The sequence below is a fragment of the Haliaeetus leucocephalus genome, unplaced genomic scaffold (genome assembly GCF_000737465.1).
Source record: "Haliaeetus leucocephalus isolate CR32 unplaced genomic scaffold, Haliaeetus_leucocephalus-4.0 Scaffold2, whole genome shotgun sequence".
In the NCBI taxonomy this organism is placed as follows: Eukaryota; Metazoa; Chordata; class Aves; order Accipitriformes; family Accipitridae; genus Haliaeetus; species Haliaeetus leucocephalus.
In genome coordinates, this window is record NW_010972438.1 from 11631495 (window position 1) to 11648011 (window position 16517).

Below are 16517 nucleotides of genomic sequence, written 5' to 3' on the forward strand. Positions count from 1 at the left end.
TGGATGGCAATTAAATCTGTAGAAGCGTGCTCCCTTTTCCACAAATAACCTCTATGCCATATAGGAGTCTTCCTAAAGGAGAATACAAAGATATTTAAATACTTTAAATTTAAATCTCAACTTATGCTGGATGGTGCATTTACAGTGCATAATACTATTTTCTCTTTCCTCTGACTTTTTCTTCAAATCACTTAAAAGAAGGTGCTCTCTATATTGTACAGAAGCTGGAACAGCAGCAGGAAAATGTGACTTTGAAATAATGGGATCTATAAGAATAGGCAATTTCGTTCAAGTATAGTGATTTAGTGCCCTGTTAGTGTCCTGATGTATAACTCCATTTTCAAAGACCGTAAGTTTCTTCACAAGCATAATGACAGGCTTAAAACTTGTGAGACTAATGCCACAGCTTTCTCTGTCCTCAGCTGTTCCACATAATTACAGGAGTAAGGGAATTTTGTTCTCTCCTAATGGATTAGCTCCAAGAGGAATAAATCAGATAATGTTATTGCCTTCTTGTTTCTTTCCCTCCCTCTCTAAAAAGCAAGATAGCCCATATGGCGCAGTGCAAAGCTAGGGCTGGAAGTGTTTTTTCTTGCCTACAGTCTGTGAAACGGATGTGATCCCAATTCTGGTGTCACCAGGACAAACATTTTAAAGTGCTCTGGATTTGTTGTTTGTTGCTTTTGGTACTAATTTCAGCTTCTGTGTTTGCTCTGCTCACAGACGATGGCCCTTACTCGAAGGGGAGCAAGGATTCTGGTGGGATGGACGCAGCCCTGGTCTCCAGGAGGCAAAGCATCCCAGGTAAAGGAGGCGATCAGCTCCTGTTCCAAAACATCAGGGCATTCATTACGCTTTACCTGGCTACCCCTAAAATGGGTAAAACGCCCCAAAACACCCATTTTGGTGCATCTATCAGCAAGGCTTTTGCTGGAGGGCAGAAATGGATGGTAGTAACTCATCTCAGTGAGTGGTATGTTACTGGTGCAATCACAGTCTGGTGTAGAGCTGTTTATGGTGGTTACAGGGAGCTGGGAAAGGACTGGTTCCTGTGCTGGGCTGACACCCACAAAGAGGAAAACAGCAGCAAAGGAGAGAGGGAAGAAGTGCTGCCACATTTGAACTCACTGGGCGGGGAGGGAGACGAGCAGTGCCTGGCGAGCTTGGTATTTCCCATGTGTGACTAAGTTTGTTTTGATATTTAGTCAAAACAAACAGAAACACCCCCAGGGGCTGAAGAGGGAGTGGAGAAACAGTAGTACATTTGCCTCTGTTGGTGCTGGGCTTTGTCTGCCAGCGGCATACCAGCAGGTTTGGATGGGTTGCTCTGGAAAACTCATCATCTTCCTAATAAAGCCCAGGGCTTGATTTTGACTTCTGACCGTTAATGACCCAGTCACAGGTTTGGCTTAGAGTGTTGTAAGGGATGGGGAGGAAACGGGGCCCTTTTGCTATTGCTTCATCATTCAGCATTTTTTGTGGGCGATATTCTGCATCATGTTGCCACTGTACCGCAGCTCTGATGGAGAGAGGCTGACTCCCCGCTCACAAGAGCCAGTACGTCCAACAGCCCCAGCTCAAGACATCTCAACGGGCAGGGCAAAATTCAGGTGTGCTCTTCCTGCCCTGGGATGCTCTGAGCAGCAAAATCCAAGCATATATGCTAATAGAAGAAATCCAAGATTACTGTCATATGGCACTTAAACACTATATGTCTTGAAGGACCAGATCCTGCTTAACCAGCTCACTTTTACATCTGTGTGTGTCTGTGATAGCGGCAGTAGATTTATAGAGGCATTGGTCAAAATCCCTTATTGCTTATCTTGATAGATTGACCTCAGAGACTTGCCTTTTTTCAGAGCAGTGATTTCTCCTTGAACCCATAACAATAGGTAATTGCGCTCTGGGAGTTCTCATTTTAAACACTTATCAAGGATCAAAATTAAACTCCATTGAAGAGCTAATAATCTCCCCTTGCGGCACCATCTGTGTTGATCAGTTATGTCTGTAGTTGAGAGGAAATTTGCAGGATAGTGCCGGATGGTGTTCCTTCCAGCACGGCAGGGAGGCCCCGCAAAGTTTCTGGCAGCCCCTGGGATCTTAGGTTGGTGAATTGAAAACTAAGCTACTGTAGTTGGCAAGGGATCAAAACTGAGTTTAAAGAGCAGAACCATTATGGACCTGATGTTTTACAACAAGCTGCCAGTGCCACGTTAAATGGGTGCCCAGCAGTGCCTAAACACCTTCCAGACTGGCGCTAGATTGCTCGCATTAATCAAGTGCACAGATTATTCTTGGAAGTGCTTTATAAAATAGGTAGTGCCTGCAGGACTCGAAGGGAGGTGCAATTTCTGGTGTCACGGTGGCATTACACAAGGAGCAAAGTGCTGGTGATGAGGCACCACAGTGCCAAATGACACCGTGTTTTCTCCCAGTGAAAGAGGATGGAGGGGTGAAGCCCTGCACCAGCATGGATCTTCTGTGTCAATATGTTATTTAAGAGACCCTGCCTTGCTCTGGAAATCATAGTGTGCAAGAAGTTTCAAATGTTCCCTCTCCAAATACAGCATCTCATTTAAGCCTGGTGGGGTTTGCTGTGAAAACAAACTCCTGGGCCATTTGTGGAGTTGGTTTTAGTCCACAGCTGTGGGACTGCTGTTTTCTGTGCGCTGCCAATGCCCATCACCACTTTCTCCTGCAAGGCCTTGGAGAAAGGTGCCCTGTGGGAGGGAGACTGTTTTCCTCCTGTAAAGTTGTGGGAGATTTCAGTACACCAGAGATAGTGGAGGTGGATGGATCATGTTGTAGACAAATTCTGCAAAAGCTTCTTAGAAGAGGCTCTGGCAAGGCATGAAAGTCATCTGATTTGCCCCAGGACTAGTCCTCGTTTGAGCAAAGAGTGCGAGTGCCGTCATGTGGGTTAATGGGGAGCTGCCTTTTGCCAAGTCTGCAGAGCTCTTGGTCTTTCCTTGGGCCGGTGCTGGCTCTCCTGCTAACTTACTCCCCTCCTCCATCCAGAAGTTGGAATAGTTTAGGGACCCTGTTTTTGTAAAACCCAGGCATGAGCCGTAATGGGATCAAAGCTGGGATCAGGTCGGGCTTATATATAGGTGCTGGACAAACAAGAGTGTCATCTTGGACTAAAGGAAGGTAAAATGTATGCTGCCTGCAGCAAACAAAGAAGTTGTACTGGTGCAGCAGCCGTGGGGTGTGCATCCCCTAAACCTGACCCTGGCATATGGATTATGGCTTGGAGTGCATGTGGGACCAGTTATGTCGTAAAAGTGACTCACGTCTTCAATTCCAGCTGTAGATGAGGTGGGTAATATGGAGAAGTTTGACTTAGACCAGGTGCAGATGGGTAGGGAAACTGCTGGGAATGAATGAAAGTCATGCCTCTCTCTCCTTCCCCTGCTGATGGCAGGATCCCATCCCCTCCCATTATGTTCTTTATCTCCCAACTGTATTGATGTCTTGTGATATTTTTTATCACAATATTTTAAGAACCACCCTGTTCTGTCCATCCAGGCAGCTACTGCAGGTCCACAGCATCCTCCTACATGGTAACTGTGACTGCCTGACACGTAGCCCTCCTAACACCTTCCCCACTCTATAACAAACCTAGTTGCTGAGGTAGTCTCCCTGGACCATTGCAGAGATCCCATCAGCCTGGTTTTGAGTCATTCCACTGCCTCCAGCACCTTGAAACACAAGGTTTTTATTCTCTCACAAGCCTTCACTCCTCTGCCTTGTCCTGCTTGGTCCTGCCTGCCAGACCTGCATGCAGACGTTTTCTCTCCACTGCTGTGGGTCCACCAGGACACCCTTCTGTTTCACAACTTAATTTTAAATAGACTGAAGCTTTCTCTTCATGCTAATTGTACAAGTCATCCCAGGTCTGCTCTCCCACCACCTGTAGGAAAAGGGTGTCCTTGGGATTGGGAGGAATGTGCCTTCCATTGAAATGTTTTGTCTTTATCCCTGATCTTTCAGAGGAGTTCAGAGGGGTCACCATCGTGGAGCTGATTAAGAAGGAAGGAAGTACCCTTGGGTTAACCATTTCAGGTGGCACAGACAAAGATGGGAAGCCAAGAGTCTCCAATCTGAGGCCAGGAGGACTGGCTGCAAGGTGAGAAATGGAAATGGGGTGCAGAGAGCACAGTAAAACTGGAGAGGAATAGTTGCATGTTCTAGCTACTGAATGAATATAGCTGTAATTAAAATAGTTGGCACCTGACTCCCTTTTTTAAAGTGCCCCAGAATGCAAAGTTGTTGCTTCAGTAAGTAGAACGTCTTCTATTGTGAGTTATTTCCCATGCTCTGTGCAATTTTGCTCTGAAATTTTGTATAGGGATATTTGGGATTCTGTGAAATTAGGCAGCCTTGTCAGGAGAGCTGCATGGTACAATACATCTTGATCAAGTTAAGTGGTTTAATATTGTATCTGTTCTGAATACTGAGTGTGTAAGTAACGTTATTGGCTCAGAAAAGGAATGGGAAAAAGAAAGGCTCCAAGAAGCAGAGAAAGGGAAGGAGTAATTGAACAAGTTTGCAGAAAACAGGCAAAAAGAAAGATGTTTTCTTTTTCCCTGCTGGATTTTTTTTTTTCAGACAGCTTTTGGTGTGCTTCTCTTTGACTGATTGCTCTACATGAATGGGAACTGAGCAACAAAAAGAGAGGTTGTGAACACATAGACTGTGATTGTTGCTATATGTACACATCTGAATGCTTGCCACTGGGAAAGACAGATGGCTTTGATTTTAGCACTTCCTTCTGGTAGCAGGCACACACAATCAGACAGCTAAGATCAGCTCAGCTTTGGTGGCTTGTTCAGAAAGTCCTCCAGTGACCAAAGGTTTCCCAGGCATGTCCAGGCTGAGTGTAGCAGAGACTTTGTGCTACCACTGCTTTTTTTTTTTCCCTTTATTTGCAGAAGTGACCAGCTGAACGTCGGAGATTACATCAAGTCGGTGAATGGCATTAACCTGACCAAGCTGCGGCATGACGAGATCATAAGCCTGCTGAAAAACGTGGGCGAAAGGGTAGTGCTGGAAGTAGAGTACGAGCTTCCGCCAGCCGGTGGGTGCATCTCTGATAACGCTACTCTCTTTTCTTGGCTGCTTTTTGTCCTGGGGTACAGCTGGGCTTGCTTGTGCATTAGCCGTCGTGGCCAAGGCAGTATCCAGGGGCATTTTGACGTTCTGCCTTCATCTGCTCGCAGCGCCGCGGTGGATGCTGCAGAGCTGTGTGCAGTCAGAGCAGAGCGCTTTTTCCAGCACAGTGGGTGCCTGTTCATGCACACCGGCGGGAGATGGCTGATTAGGTCTGTCTTGCCTCGGAGTGACTCGGTTGCACAGGCCAATCTGCCTCCTGATGCTGCTTCAGCTTGTTTTTCTTTTTCCCTTTTAGAGTGTGGCTACGGGAGTTTTTATTCAGTCTTAAGCATGTATTGCCAGATCCTCTTTTCTGAACTGTGGCAAGTGCTGTTATTCCTCAAGTTGCTTTGAAATGTTACGTGTTTTCAGAAAGGACGCTGAAACAATCTGCTTTCCAGCTAAGGGGCCCTGGCAGAAGCTGGCAAGCCCAACTCATGTTAACAGGGCTTGTGTCCTGATGTGGGAGGCTATGTGCTGTTGCCCTCATTTGTTTGTTCTGATTAAAACAAATTCCTCAGTACAGTTTCTCATCACCGTCTTTCCATTGTGAAATGATCTCCCCAGTTATTACTCATTCAGTTACCCAAATCAATCAGAGAATGATTGGGCAGAAGAAATAGAACAACTAAAAATAAGACGACAGGAGAAACAAAACTAATGAAATCTGAACATTTTGTGCCAGATAGGAAGCTATTTTACACTTCATAGCTTTGGTATAGCTGCTGCCTTTACATGAAAAGTATTGAACATATAAATGACCGTATAAAGCCCTAAGAAAAAATATATAACCTGAATTAGCTGAACCTCTATCCATTATCCCCCTCTGTTCTGCTGTAAACGTTAGTTAGCTTTTGCATACAACCCTAGTAAACCAAACTGTGTCTCAAGTTTTCCATGTTCTCATGCACACTAGAGATGACAACTCTTAACCTTTTTCCCTAGCTGTGAGTCTGGCTGTCAGGAATCTGATAAGCTGTACTTACTAGCTAAGCAGCAGTGCCAATACTGCACGGCTCAATCAATAGCAGCAATGCAAAATGTCCTCACCTCTGAATGAGCAGGAAGAGCACACTGAAATAGTGACTTCTCTCCAATGAGATTATTGATGCTGTTTATGACTAATCCAAACAAAGAGGCACTGCAAAATACAGGGACTTGTCAATTATTGCCTTGCTCCAGTTCATTGTGGGCTTTTATCTGCAGTGAGGGTTTGTTATTGCTGTGTGCGCCTGCCTCTTTCTCTTTCTTTCTCTTTCTTTCTCTTTCCCTGGGCAAAGAGCAGAAATATAGTGCAATTCAATAACTTGTGCTTGTGGGTTTGAATTTTTCTCCCCACTCTGTAATTTCCTGCTTTGGAAGAGACCTTGCAAATCCAAGTCTAGTTTTCAGGCCACTGTGTCATATCATCTCTTTCATAAATAAACCAAACCCTGCGTTAACACTAGGTTAGGTTTCCCCGCTCCCCATGGTCTTACGAAAGGCTGTTGCAGAACTTCATGCTTGGATGCTTAGACAGAAATTGGATGGTTTCTGAACTCGATTGTGGATGCTTTATACCCTTTTCTTGATGTGTGAGTATCACCCCTTAGCTGGGAGCCTTCCTGTGCCTTGAGCTTTTCCCTTCTGCAGTATTTCCAGGCTGTGTCCCTGTTAGCAGACTGCACACAGCAGCAGGAGCAAAGTGGCTGCGTGGGGGACAGTGTTCTGGGCATTTATTTGGCCTCACTGTATCCTGGTCCCCAGGGCTGCTGGCCTGCAAGGTGGTACCATGCTGCCACTGTACGTTTTTGAGGTTAGTTTAAGGGCTAGTTTAACCCTAATTTGGGTGCAGGTTGCTAGCCCTCAGGGTGCTTGGCAGTGACGACCAATGTGGTCAGTGAGGACAGTGGGGAGATTTGCTTCGAAAACCCCACTCCTAAGCCAAGGGGAAACACTAGTGCGGACGTGCCTAGGGGAGCCTTCAGCTCCAATCTGCCAGGTTGAAGACAAGCTCTTAGTCTTTTTTCTGATTATCCTTGTGGCCATTCGTTGCCCTTGGTTTGAAGATTAGGAATTGATCTTTTCAGAGTGGACCAAGTTGAAATGCCATCTGGAGTTCTGGTTGGAGAAGACTAGGAAATTGTCCCATATTTACTGCAGCAGTTCAATAAATCATTAAATAGCAGGGGATGGCAAGGGACAGAAACAGTTTCTTTCTTTTTTTCTTTACTTTTCTACATTAAATAGTACTGTGTATTTAACATAAAATTACTGAATTGCCCCTAGGATCAGTTTAAAGGATTCACTTAATCTTTTTTTAAAGTCAAAATATGAGAGGTAAGAGGAAAAAACCCCAACCTTTTGCACTGAGGATTTGGGATTTTCATTTTCTTTAAGGTCAGCCGGTGACTTGATTCCGTACTCTGCTGCTGGTTTTTTTTTAATAAGTTTCCATCTGCAGCAGAAGCTCCTGGCTTTTGAGTAATGCTGAACGCATTAAAGCCAGCTGATAAACGAGATGGTTTTACTTGAATGTCAGAGTATTAACCAAGACAAATTTGAAGGGAGATGCACAACGCTGAGCTGGTGAAATCATCCTAAAACACAATGGTTGGCTCTGAGAAAGGTTCACACGTCCAGGTTGGGCTCTTTTTGCCTCCAAACAGGGAAGCTACAATATGGGTATTGGCCTAGACTTTCATTCCAACGCCATTTGGATGAGTTTTGGTATTGTTTTGCAGGGTGGTGTGAAAAAGGTTTATCTGGGAGTAACTGGGTCTTCCTTTCTTCCTTTAGTGCCAGAGAGCAGTGCTGGCATTATTCCCAAGACCATCGAGGTGTCCCTCTACAAGGAAGGCAACAGCTTTGGCTTCGTGCTGAGAGGTTAGTAGCTTCACCAGTGAAAAACAAAGAGGGCACGAGCACTGGCAGAGGTCATTTGGGAAGAGGGAAGAGAAAAGTAAGAAGATGAATGTCATAAACCTCAGCTGAGAAGTGAAAGCATGTCCTGGAGAGCATCCTGTGCAGCCTTCAAGGACTGCCAGCTGCCTAATCCAGGGCAGTCTTTTTCCTTTCAGGCTGTGTCAGCTGTTACATGATAAATGTCTCTCCTTTCTCAGCACTCTCATTCAGACTTTCAAACCTCCAGTGACTTACGGCTTTCCTGGTTTGATTGCAGGGGGAGCCCATGAAGACTGGCACAAGTCCAGACCGCTGGTGCTCACCTACGTGAGGCCGGGTGGCCCAGCAGACAGGTAATGCTCGTGTTGCACCTCCAACGTTTTCTTTCACAAGACAGACTGGCAGTTCTCACCGTGCTCTTGGATGAGTATCCTTCTTGTCCTCCTTGCTGGTGCCCCCCCAAGGCTTCTCATGCTGGTGGTGTGGAACGACACACGTGGTGTGGGACCTGTGGTGTGCGGGGAGGATGGCTCCGGTGCTCATAGGCTGACCCACGTGTAGGTGTTATAAGGAGAAACTCCCCTTCCAGAGGCAGCCACTTAATTAAGCCTGTGCAAATGAATAGCTGATGCTGTGTTAGAAAGCAGGAGGCAGTCTATCTCGTCTCATGCCGCTAATCTAATATGATGGGCCTCGTACTATAAATAACCCAAACTATTGTCCCAAGGAGTGTTCAATTCCTGCAGGATCAAAGTAATTGACTTTTATATATATACACACACACAAACACCCACTCAATATGTAAACGTATTAAATATATATATAAAAACATATATAGAAAAGATATCTAAATATAAACAAACACATATACGTATAAACAAAACCCCCTTTTGCCTGTGGCTTCCTACAGGGAAGGGTCCTTGAAAATTGGGGACAGGCTGCTGAGCGTTGACGGGATCCCTCTGCACAGCATGACCCACGCTGATGCCATCAACATCCTGCGGCAGTGCAGCCAGGAGGCACTCTTCCAGATCGAATACGACGTGACTATCATGGGTAAGGCCAAGATGGTTGTGGTGGCATTTTCTCTGACTGCCTGGAAAGTATGTGAGACTAGACACAGTAACTAAGGTACTTGGTTTCAGTGGAAAAACTGCTGAGCAATGCGCTGCCAACGCGGGTGTAGGGGGTAGAGTTCAAAGCTGGCTTAGTTGAATGCATTTGAAATGCCCTTATCAAATGACGTGTCTTGACGGGAATGATGACTGGTTTTAGAGGAGGGGGAAAAAAGGGATTTTCTAACATAGGCAAGGAGGGCATAGGAGAAGTCGGAGTTAAAGGGGGCTGGAGTGCTCTGCCAGCACTGCAAATAACTGCTATTCAATGTGTGCAGGGGAGTGAGCTGCAAGCAGGCAGAGACTTGATGTGGCTGTGCCTTCAGTTCTGAATTTTGACCCTGCTTAATTCTGGAGCTATTCCCTTTCTTAGAAACATTAGTTCAGATCTGCTTCTGAAATAAATGAGGGGTGATTAACTGATTGACCCCAAATAAGAGAGAATTTACTGGAGGGCAGAGGATGGGTATTTCTAAAGAGCGTTCTACAGAGTAGATATGAAGTTTGAGGGTTTAGAGGGTTGGTGGCTTTTTTTTCATTTGATTTTCAGTTTCAGGCCCTGGGAAAGGGCTTATTATTAGCTACTGTAAAGTCATTTTGAGCTGGCTTTGTGACACACAGCTGTTACTGCAGGGAGTGTCGTTAATGAATCTAAGGTTACCACAGAGTCTGAAGCTGTGTTGGTTCTGGAAGCTCATTGAGCTGTGCGTTAGATTTTGATGTTGCATATACATCTCCAGAGGGGTTTCTGCCTCCACTGGAGCCCCAGGCTGGACTAGGTTGGAGTCTTTTCCACAAACCTCGCAAACCAGTCCAGCACTTTTAAGTCTAGGATCCAGTGAGGAATAGGAGTCCGTAATATCAGGTTGTTTTCTGATTTGTCAGTGAGGAGGGAAATGAAAAGGATCTGCAGCTGAGAGAGTTTAATACCACACCACCCCCAAGGAAAGAGAGCTGAGAACGCCAGAACTCGCTCCACACAATGTGCAAGAGTGTTGTACCAGGATAAGGGAGCTACTCGTGCCAGCCCTGAGGGCTTTCGGCTTCCTTTTGCGTCTCCTTCCCCCAGGCTTTCCCCTTCCTTTCAGCAGAAACTCCACAAGCGTGGACATACGGGATCTCTCACGGGGGTGGAGGCTGCCAGGACCTGGGCAGCCATGTGCCACGCAGACACCTACTCCACTGGGAGAGTTGGAAGGAAAACCTGATGCCTCGGCAGTTGCCTGCACGCTGCCTGGCTTCTGCCGTGCTACAGGAGCAGCTTCTCTTTAGAAATTGGCTGGTATTCATGAAAAAGAGGAAACTCTTAAAAGATGGAAAACAGAAACTACCCAAACCCTATTTTCTACCTTTCTGTATGACTGTGATTGTGGTAACTCTGCGGCGGTCAGTAAGGGATGTCCGTTCCTCTCTTCACGGGCTGGCTGGGCTGGCAGCTCTGCCTGAGGAGGGGACAGGCAGAGTTAAGGAGGGATTTTGCACAGAGCTGTCAAGTCTGAACAATAGCAAACAATTAATGGTGCGTGAGAAATGGGCTTTTTGGGGGTTTTGTTGTTTGTACAGTCCCCTGGTGCCTATGTTGCAGAAAGTTGATTGTTTTAGAACCTGACTTGGAGCAAAAATAGCCATGAAGGTGTCTTGGTATTTCTTCTCGGGTAACTCTCCCACCTAAAACTGTTAGGGTTGAGTGAACAGAGAGCAATGGCAGGGTTTTATGCAGTGATTCTCCACCTTGTGTTGCTGTACAGTGGACCACAACCAGATACTTCCCAAGATGTAAAACCAGCCCCCTTCTCAGATAATTTCTGCATAGAGAGTGCTTCTCCCCAACCCTGTAAAGGGATATATTTGCCCTGCTTTCTTTTAAGGAAAGATGATGCAGAACATGTAGCTTAAAACAATCTCTGCAGACAGTTTTGTCAGGCAACAGCTAATAACTGCAATGGGAGATGAGTGTATCATCCCCAAATCAGAACTATTACAGACATTCTCTTTACCAGCCACAGGAAGATGATGAGGGAAGGGAAGAGCAGGTGTTGGAAGTAGTGTGGGGATGTTATTAGCCTGAAGAGAGCACTCTTAATTCCCATTTTGAAAACTTGGCGAAGGGGCTGGGGGGACACGTGGCCACACAGTTCACTTGATTCATTATAAGAGCTGGAGACACCACCATGAAGTGATACTTGGCCTGTTCATCCCCAGGGAAAATAAAGGTTTTTACATTGCACTAGCTGTCTGCTGCAGCTCTACATGCTGGGGTGGTGTGGGCTGACCCTCAAGGAGGGAAAGCTGTTTTTCCACATCTGCCCTTGGTGAGAGACCAAGGCTGCTGCGGGGGAGTGTTGAATCATGGCATTCCCCAGCTGGCTTCATGGTTTCCCAGCCAAAATTGTGCGCTGAGGATGAGCTGCAAGGGGCCAGCCCTGTTCTCGGTGCAAGGGACAGGGCAGCTGCTTTCCACTGCCACTGAGCATCCCCTGGCTGTTGGGCTTTCACCAGGGAGGCCAGCATAGGATGGGGCCATGGCAGGCTTTTAATCAAATGGGCTGAGATTTCTCAAGGCCACCAAAGGAATTAAATTAATCTGCCATTTCCATTTAAAAGGAGTGCGAACTGGGGGAGGCACTTCCCTTGGGCATCGGGAAAATCTCTGCCCTTTGCCGATGCCAGATAAACGTTGCAATGAACAGATGCTTTCCTGTGGCAACACTCTATCTCATCAGCCTTTTCAAAGGGGGGAAAAAGAAAAAAAAAAAACCAACAAATAAACTGATCAGCCAGAAACCGGTGCCATTTGAATAGTTATTCTGTAAATAAGCTGTGTGTGTCATGACACGAGGCTGGGCTGCAAGTCTTTAGGGTTGACTCATGGAGGGGGGAAGCTCTCTGCCAGAGATGACGAATGAGCAAAGCAATTTGCTGTGTCCTTGTCCTCCGCTCCCTTCCCCTGGCTGCCCCTCCGCCCATTCATTTTTAGGCTGAAGATTTTAAGGCCTATGGGGCTCTCCTGCTGATGGATTGCAGGGCTGGTAGCATCCCACAAACGGCATCTGCTGAGCGGTGGCAGTGGGTAGGGCCTGAAGAGGGGCCCATGAAGTCAAATGCTTCCATGTGCCTGTGAAGCTGGAGGGATCACGAACCGCTGGGCTGTGTCAGGAAGGGGGCAGCTCCCTGGTTTGCTTCTTCCTTTTTCCTTTTTCCTTTTTTCCTTTTTCCTTTTTATTTCTCCATTTTCCTTTTTCCTTTCTCCTTTTTCCTTTCTCCTTTTTCCTTTCTCCTTTTTCCTTTCTCCTTTCTCTTTCTTCCTTTCTCCTTTCCCCCTTTCCCTCCTCTCCCCCAAAATGCATTACAGCAGGAAAAAAATCATCCCTACCGGCACACCTCACTTATTCCCCAGGCAAGTGCTCATAACATTTTCCACCCTGGTTACAAAAGCCAACCTTCCTTAGGGAGGCGAGCAAAGCCAGGTGAGGCTCAAGGAAACCTGGTGCAAGAAGGAAAAAACCCCACACTATTTCCTCCAAAATAAGCTGCTGAGAGAAAGGTCCTTAAGAAAACACTTGTCATCCCCCAGCTTTGAGTGGTGGGGTAGCCAGCTCTCCTGTACCTTCAGCACTGGCGTGTCTGACTACCTGGAGCAGACTCTGTTTCCCTTGTATCTGTCGTGATAACGGTGAGTACCCCTCAAGCATATGGGTATGAGCAGGTTTTGCACAGTCCTTTGTGTCCTCCTGGCATGAGCCAGGTGGACAGAGCGATGGGATTTGCTGTACTTGAGCACGTTTCGGTAGGCTTTCCTCCTGTTTTGGTGGAGGAGGTTAGAGGGTTGATTAGACCTGTAGTGAGTCACCTGGTGGCTGCTGATTTTCCACCTGAATGTTTTGAAATGGCTAGAATTTGGGTTTGGAAGGAAAAATGCGGGCAGGATTTGGGGGCAGATGTTAACTGATTCAGGCTAGAGCTGCTGATACTGAATTTTAACAGGGTACTATCCAATTCATTTATCCTATTAATTTAGTCAATGTCACCTAAAAAGAGCAGATGTCTTCAAAAAAGTGGAAGGCTTAAGGGTTTATTTGGTTACTAAAACTATTGTTTCTGAAGGTGGATGAAGATTCCCCCCAGCAATGTTAGGAGATGTAAAATTATTCATTCAGCAAAGGGGAATGGGACTTCTGGACCCTGTCTGACTATCCACTAAACAAGCATGTATTTTTTGGACAAGTTGTGTGACAGCTGTGCCTCAGTTTCCCAATCTGTAAAATGGTACCGTGCTCCTCTGGGAAGCACAATTCATTGCTTGCAAAACACTTTCAAACCCTTACATGAAAATCTGCACAGCCATGCAAGGCAGTGTATGTATACGGGTTTTTCTGTTCCTTGGTAACAAAACCCTAGAGAAATTATGCAAGCTGCTGTATCCGTATTAAACTTGGTGTCACTGGCCTCAGTGATCCTTGTTCTGCAACAGTGTGATTTTTGGCCCTCAGTACATGCTGAGCAGCATTTGAATTAAATATCTTGTGAATGCTGAGCCTCTAGAACAACTGCATAGACTCTCTTGGCTTGTGAGAAAGGATCTTGCTTTAAGTAAGGTGAGATTTGCTGTGAAATGCAGGAGCTGTGGATGTCTTTTCCACAGATGCTGGGTGAGGTTGCAGCTGTGCGTGATGGTGCAGAAATACCTTGTGGTGCCAAAGCAGCAATGCCAATTGACTCCCTACAGTAAGGTTATTGCACGGCCTGCCCTGGCCTCTCCGTGTTTCTTTTTAAAGTACCTTGGGTGTAATAGCCCCATGTTAATCGTGCCTCACAAATATTGCTAAATTGCAGACTCCTGACCTTTGATTTGAGCTAAATCTTTCCCTAGAATACTTAATAGATGCTTGTGGTATTTCCTCAACACATACCTCTATAAAATGGATTTGGAGCAATTCTCATTATGCCACTGGAGATGAGAATTAAAAGGGACAGTGGGGTGGCCCATGCTGTGTGCGGTAGGAGAAGGGACTGTGGGCTGGAGACAGGACTGTGATTTCCTACAGTCTTATTGATCACCTAGGTCCTGGCATGGAAGTAGGTACCCAAAGCTCGCTCTTCTCACCGTCATGCTGAGACCTCCCTGCGAAACACTTGGCAAAGCCAAGAAGCTTGGATGCTGGGTAAAACTGAGAGGAGTAGGTATTTTCTTTGCAAAGAAAGGTCTACCACTCCAGCAAGGTTTTTTTCATGATTTTTTTTTTTTTCCTATCTCCTTCCCTTCAGCTGGAGGAATATAAGTCTGTGTCCCTCTTCAGAGGATATGTGCTAGACACACAGGCTGCAAAACCAGCATATAGCTGGTGTTTGCTGTTGGAAGAGATCCTCGGTCTCGTGGTGCTTCCTTTGCTAACGAAGGCTTACGTGCACCTTCCGCAGACTTTAGCTGGGCGCTTTGTGCATCTTTTGATTGAACTGGGACTGTGCTTTTTGCCAGGGCCTGCAGATCTCCCCAGTGGTCCTTTTCAACAGAGAATAAACAATGTTTTATTTGACTCCTGCATAACCTTTAACATGGCTCATTCCTCCTCCTTCCTCTCCTGGGAAAAAGGGCACTGTGAGTAGACCAGAACCTGAACATCAATTTCCAAGGGAAATTTCTGTCTCCAGAGACTCAGCATCTTCAACAAATCTCAGGAAAGACCTCGCTGCGGCTTAGCTTCTGAGATCTGCATTAATGCTCCTGTTTATCAGAGAGCAAGAATGAGCCATGCATCAAGTTTTGGAGCCAAGTGGCATCAGCATTTTTAGTGGAGCACAGCCTTGGAAGAGAAAAGCCTTACTATGAATAATTAAGGGCTGAGGAGGCATCAAGCTCTCAGAGGGCTCTGCTGGCCTTTCCTTCGAAGTGGATGACTGGGTTTCCATGAAGTGCTTTTGTGGGGAGTCAAACTACACGTGGGGTGCTGGTTGTGGGGTGTCTGGTGGTGATAACACGTTCTTGAATCCAGCCTCTTTATGATGGCTTTAGGTAATGTGGAAGCAAATGTGTGTAATAGAAGTGGAGGGAATTTCTGTCTAATCAGCCAGAGACACAGGCTTTCTTTTTCCTCCCCCTTCCTCAGAAGAGATGAATAGGTATGGTGCAGGCTTATGCTAACAGGTGCAATTTTGTAGGAGTTTCATCGTCTCACTTACAGCACCTATTAAGCTTATTGCAGAAATGCATCTTTTAAACATGAGTTACCCCTGTATTGTCTGATGGGAGAGAGGAAGCTTTTGTAAGCATGTGGGTAGGTAGCATTGTGTCTCTGATCCCACTGTCACACTAGAGGAGCTGAAACGAGCAATTGAGGTGATATTTTGAAGCTGGTACTGAAGCATACAGGAGTTGACTGACTTGTGTGCAGGTCATCAGCACACAAGACTTCTGAGTACTTCAGAAAGTGGGATCCTGTTTCTTTGTGCCTTTTTTGTTTGTTTGGGAAGAAGCCTATAACAGTGATGTCCTTCTGATCTTCCTTTTTTGTGCTTTAATACTGTTGATGTGACTGCTGCACAGCCTTTGAGCAATCTCTTCCTCGATCTTGCTATTTAACCCCAAGAAAACGGGGGGATGAGGGGGGCAAGGGCAGGTTCCCTGAGTGAATTGTTGTAATATCTCTTCACTTCATTATGGTATGTATTTTGTATGGAAGCAATCTGCTTCTTGAGTTTACTTCTTTGTTAAGTTACCACGGGATACAGATGGTAGGATGTCCAAACTACAGGTTTGCTGATAAATGTGGCAAGTCAGCACTATTGGCCAACCCCTTGCATTTAGAAATGGAAAAGGCTGAATGAGAAGTGTCTTCAGATGCTCTCTTGTTTTCCAGATACTGTAGCAAATGCTTCAGGTCCTTTACTAGTTGAAATAGCAAAGACTCCGGGCTCCACGCTAGGAATCACACTGACAACAACCATGCACCGAAACAAGCAGGTCATCGTCATCGACAAGATCAAGCCAGCCAGCGTGGTGGACAGGTACAGATCTGAACAGACTGCTCCTAGCTCTGCTTTACCTTTCTCTGCTGCTTTTTTGTCCCTTTGTTAGTTATATACCATTCTTCCCTGCCTTGCCTTGAAATGGCCATGTCCACATGTTCTTAGCACTAAGCGTGCTAAAAATATCTGACCCAACACCTGTGGACACTCCTCACCGGGAATGAATGTAACTCAGTGCATGTGAAAGCTGAGCTCTGTTTTAAAAACCTCAGATCTGACTGCCCTGGAGCTGTGGAATGGCAAAAACCTATTCTGGAAACTTCTGGCTAAAGCCTTTTCCTGATGGGCAAGTCAGCTAATCACCCTTTACATGGGGATGCAGGACAGACTGTTATGCAGCCC

General features: G+C 46.0%; 1 protein-coding gene across 1 annotated transcript in view; it reads left to right on the plus strand.

Moving 5' to 3' along the window:
- The first annotated feature begins 764 nt into the window (after positions 1-764).
- GRIP2 (glutamate receptor interacting protein 2) overlaps positions 765-16517 on the plus strand; it is a 60402-nt gene continuing 44649 nt past the window's right edge. Inside the window, 7 exon segments of the mRNA XM_010571534.1 lie at positions 765-804; positions 3994-4129; positions 4935-5080; positions 7933-8019; positions 8315-8390; positions 8948-9093; positions 16007-16154. Coding sequence (XP_010569836.1) covers positions 765-804; positions 3994-4129; positions 4935-5080; positions 7933-8019; positions 8315-8390; positions 8948-9093; positions 16007-16154 — 779 coding nt within the window.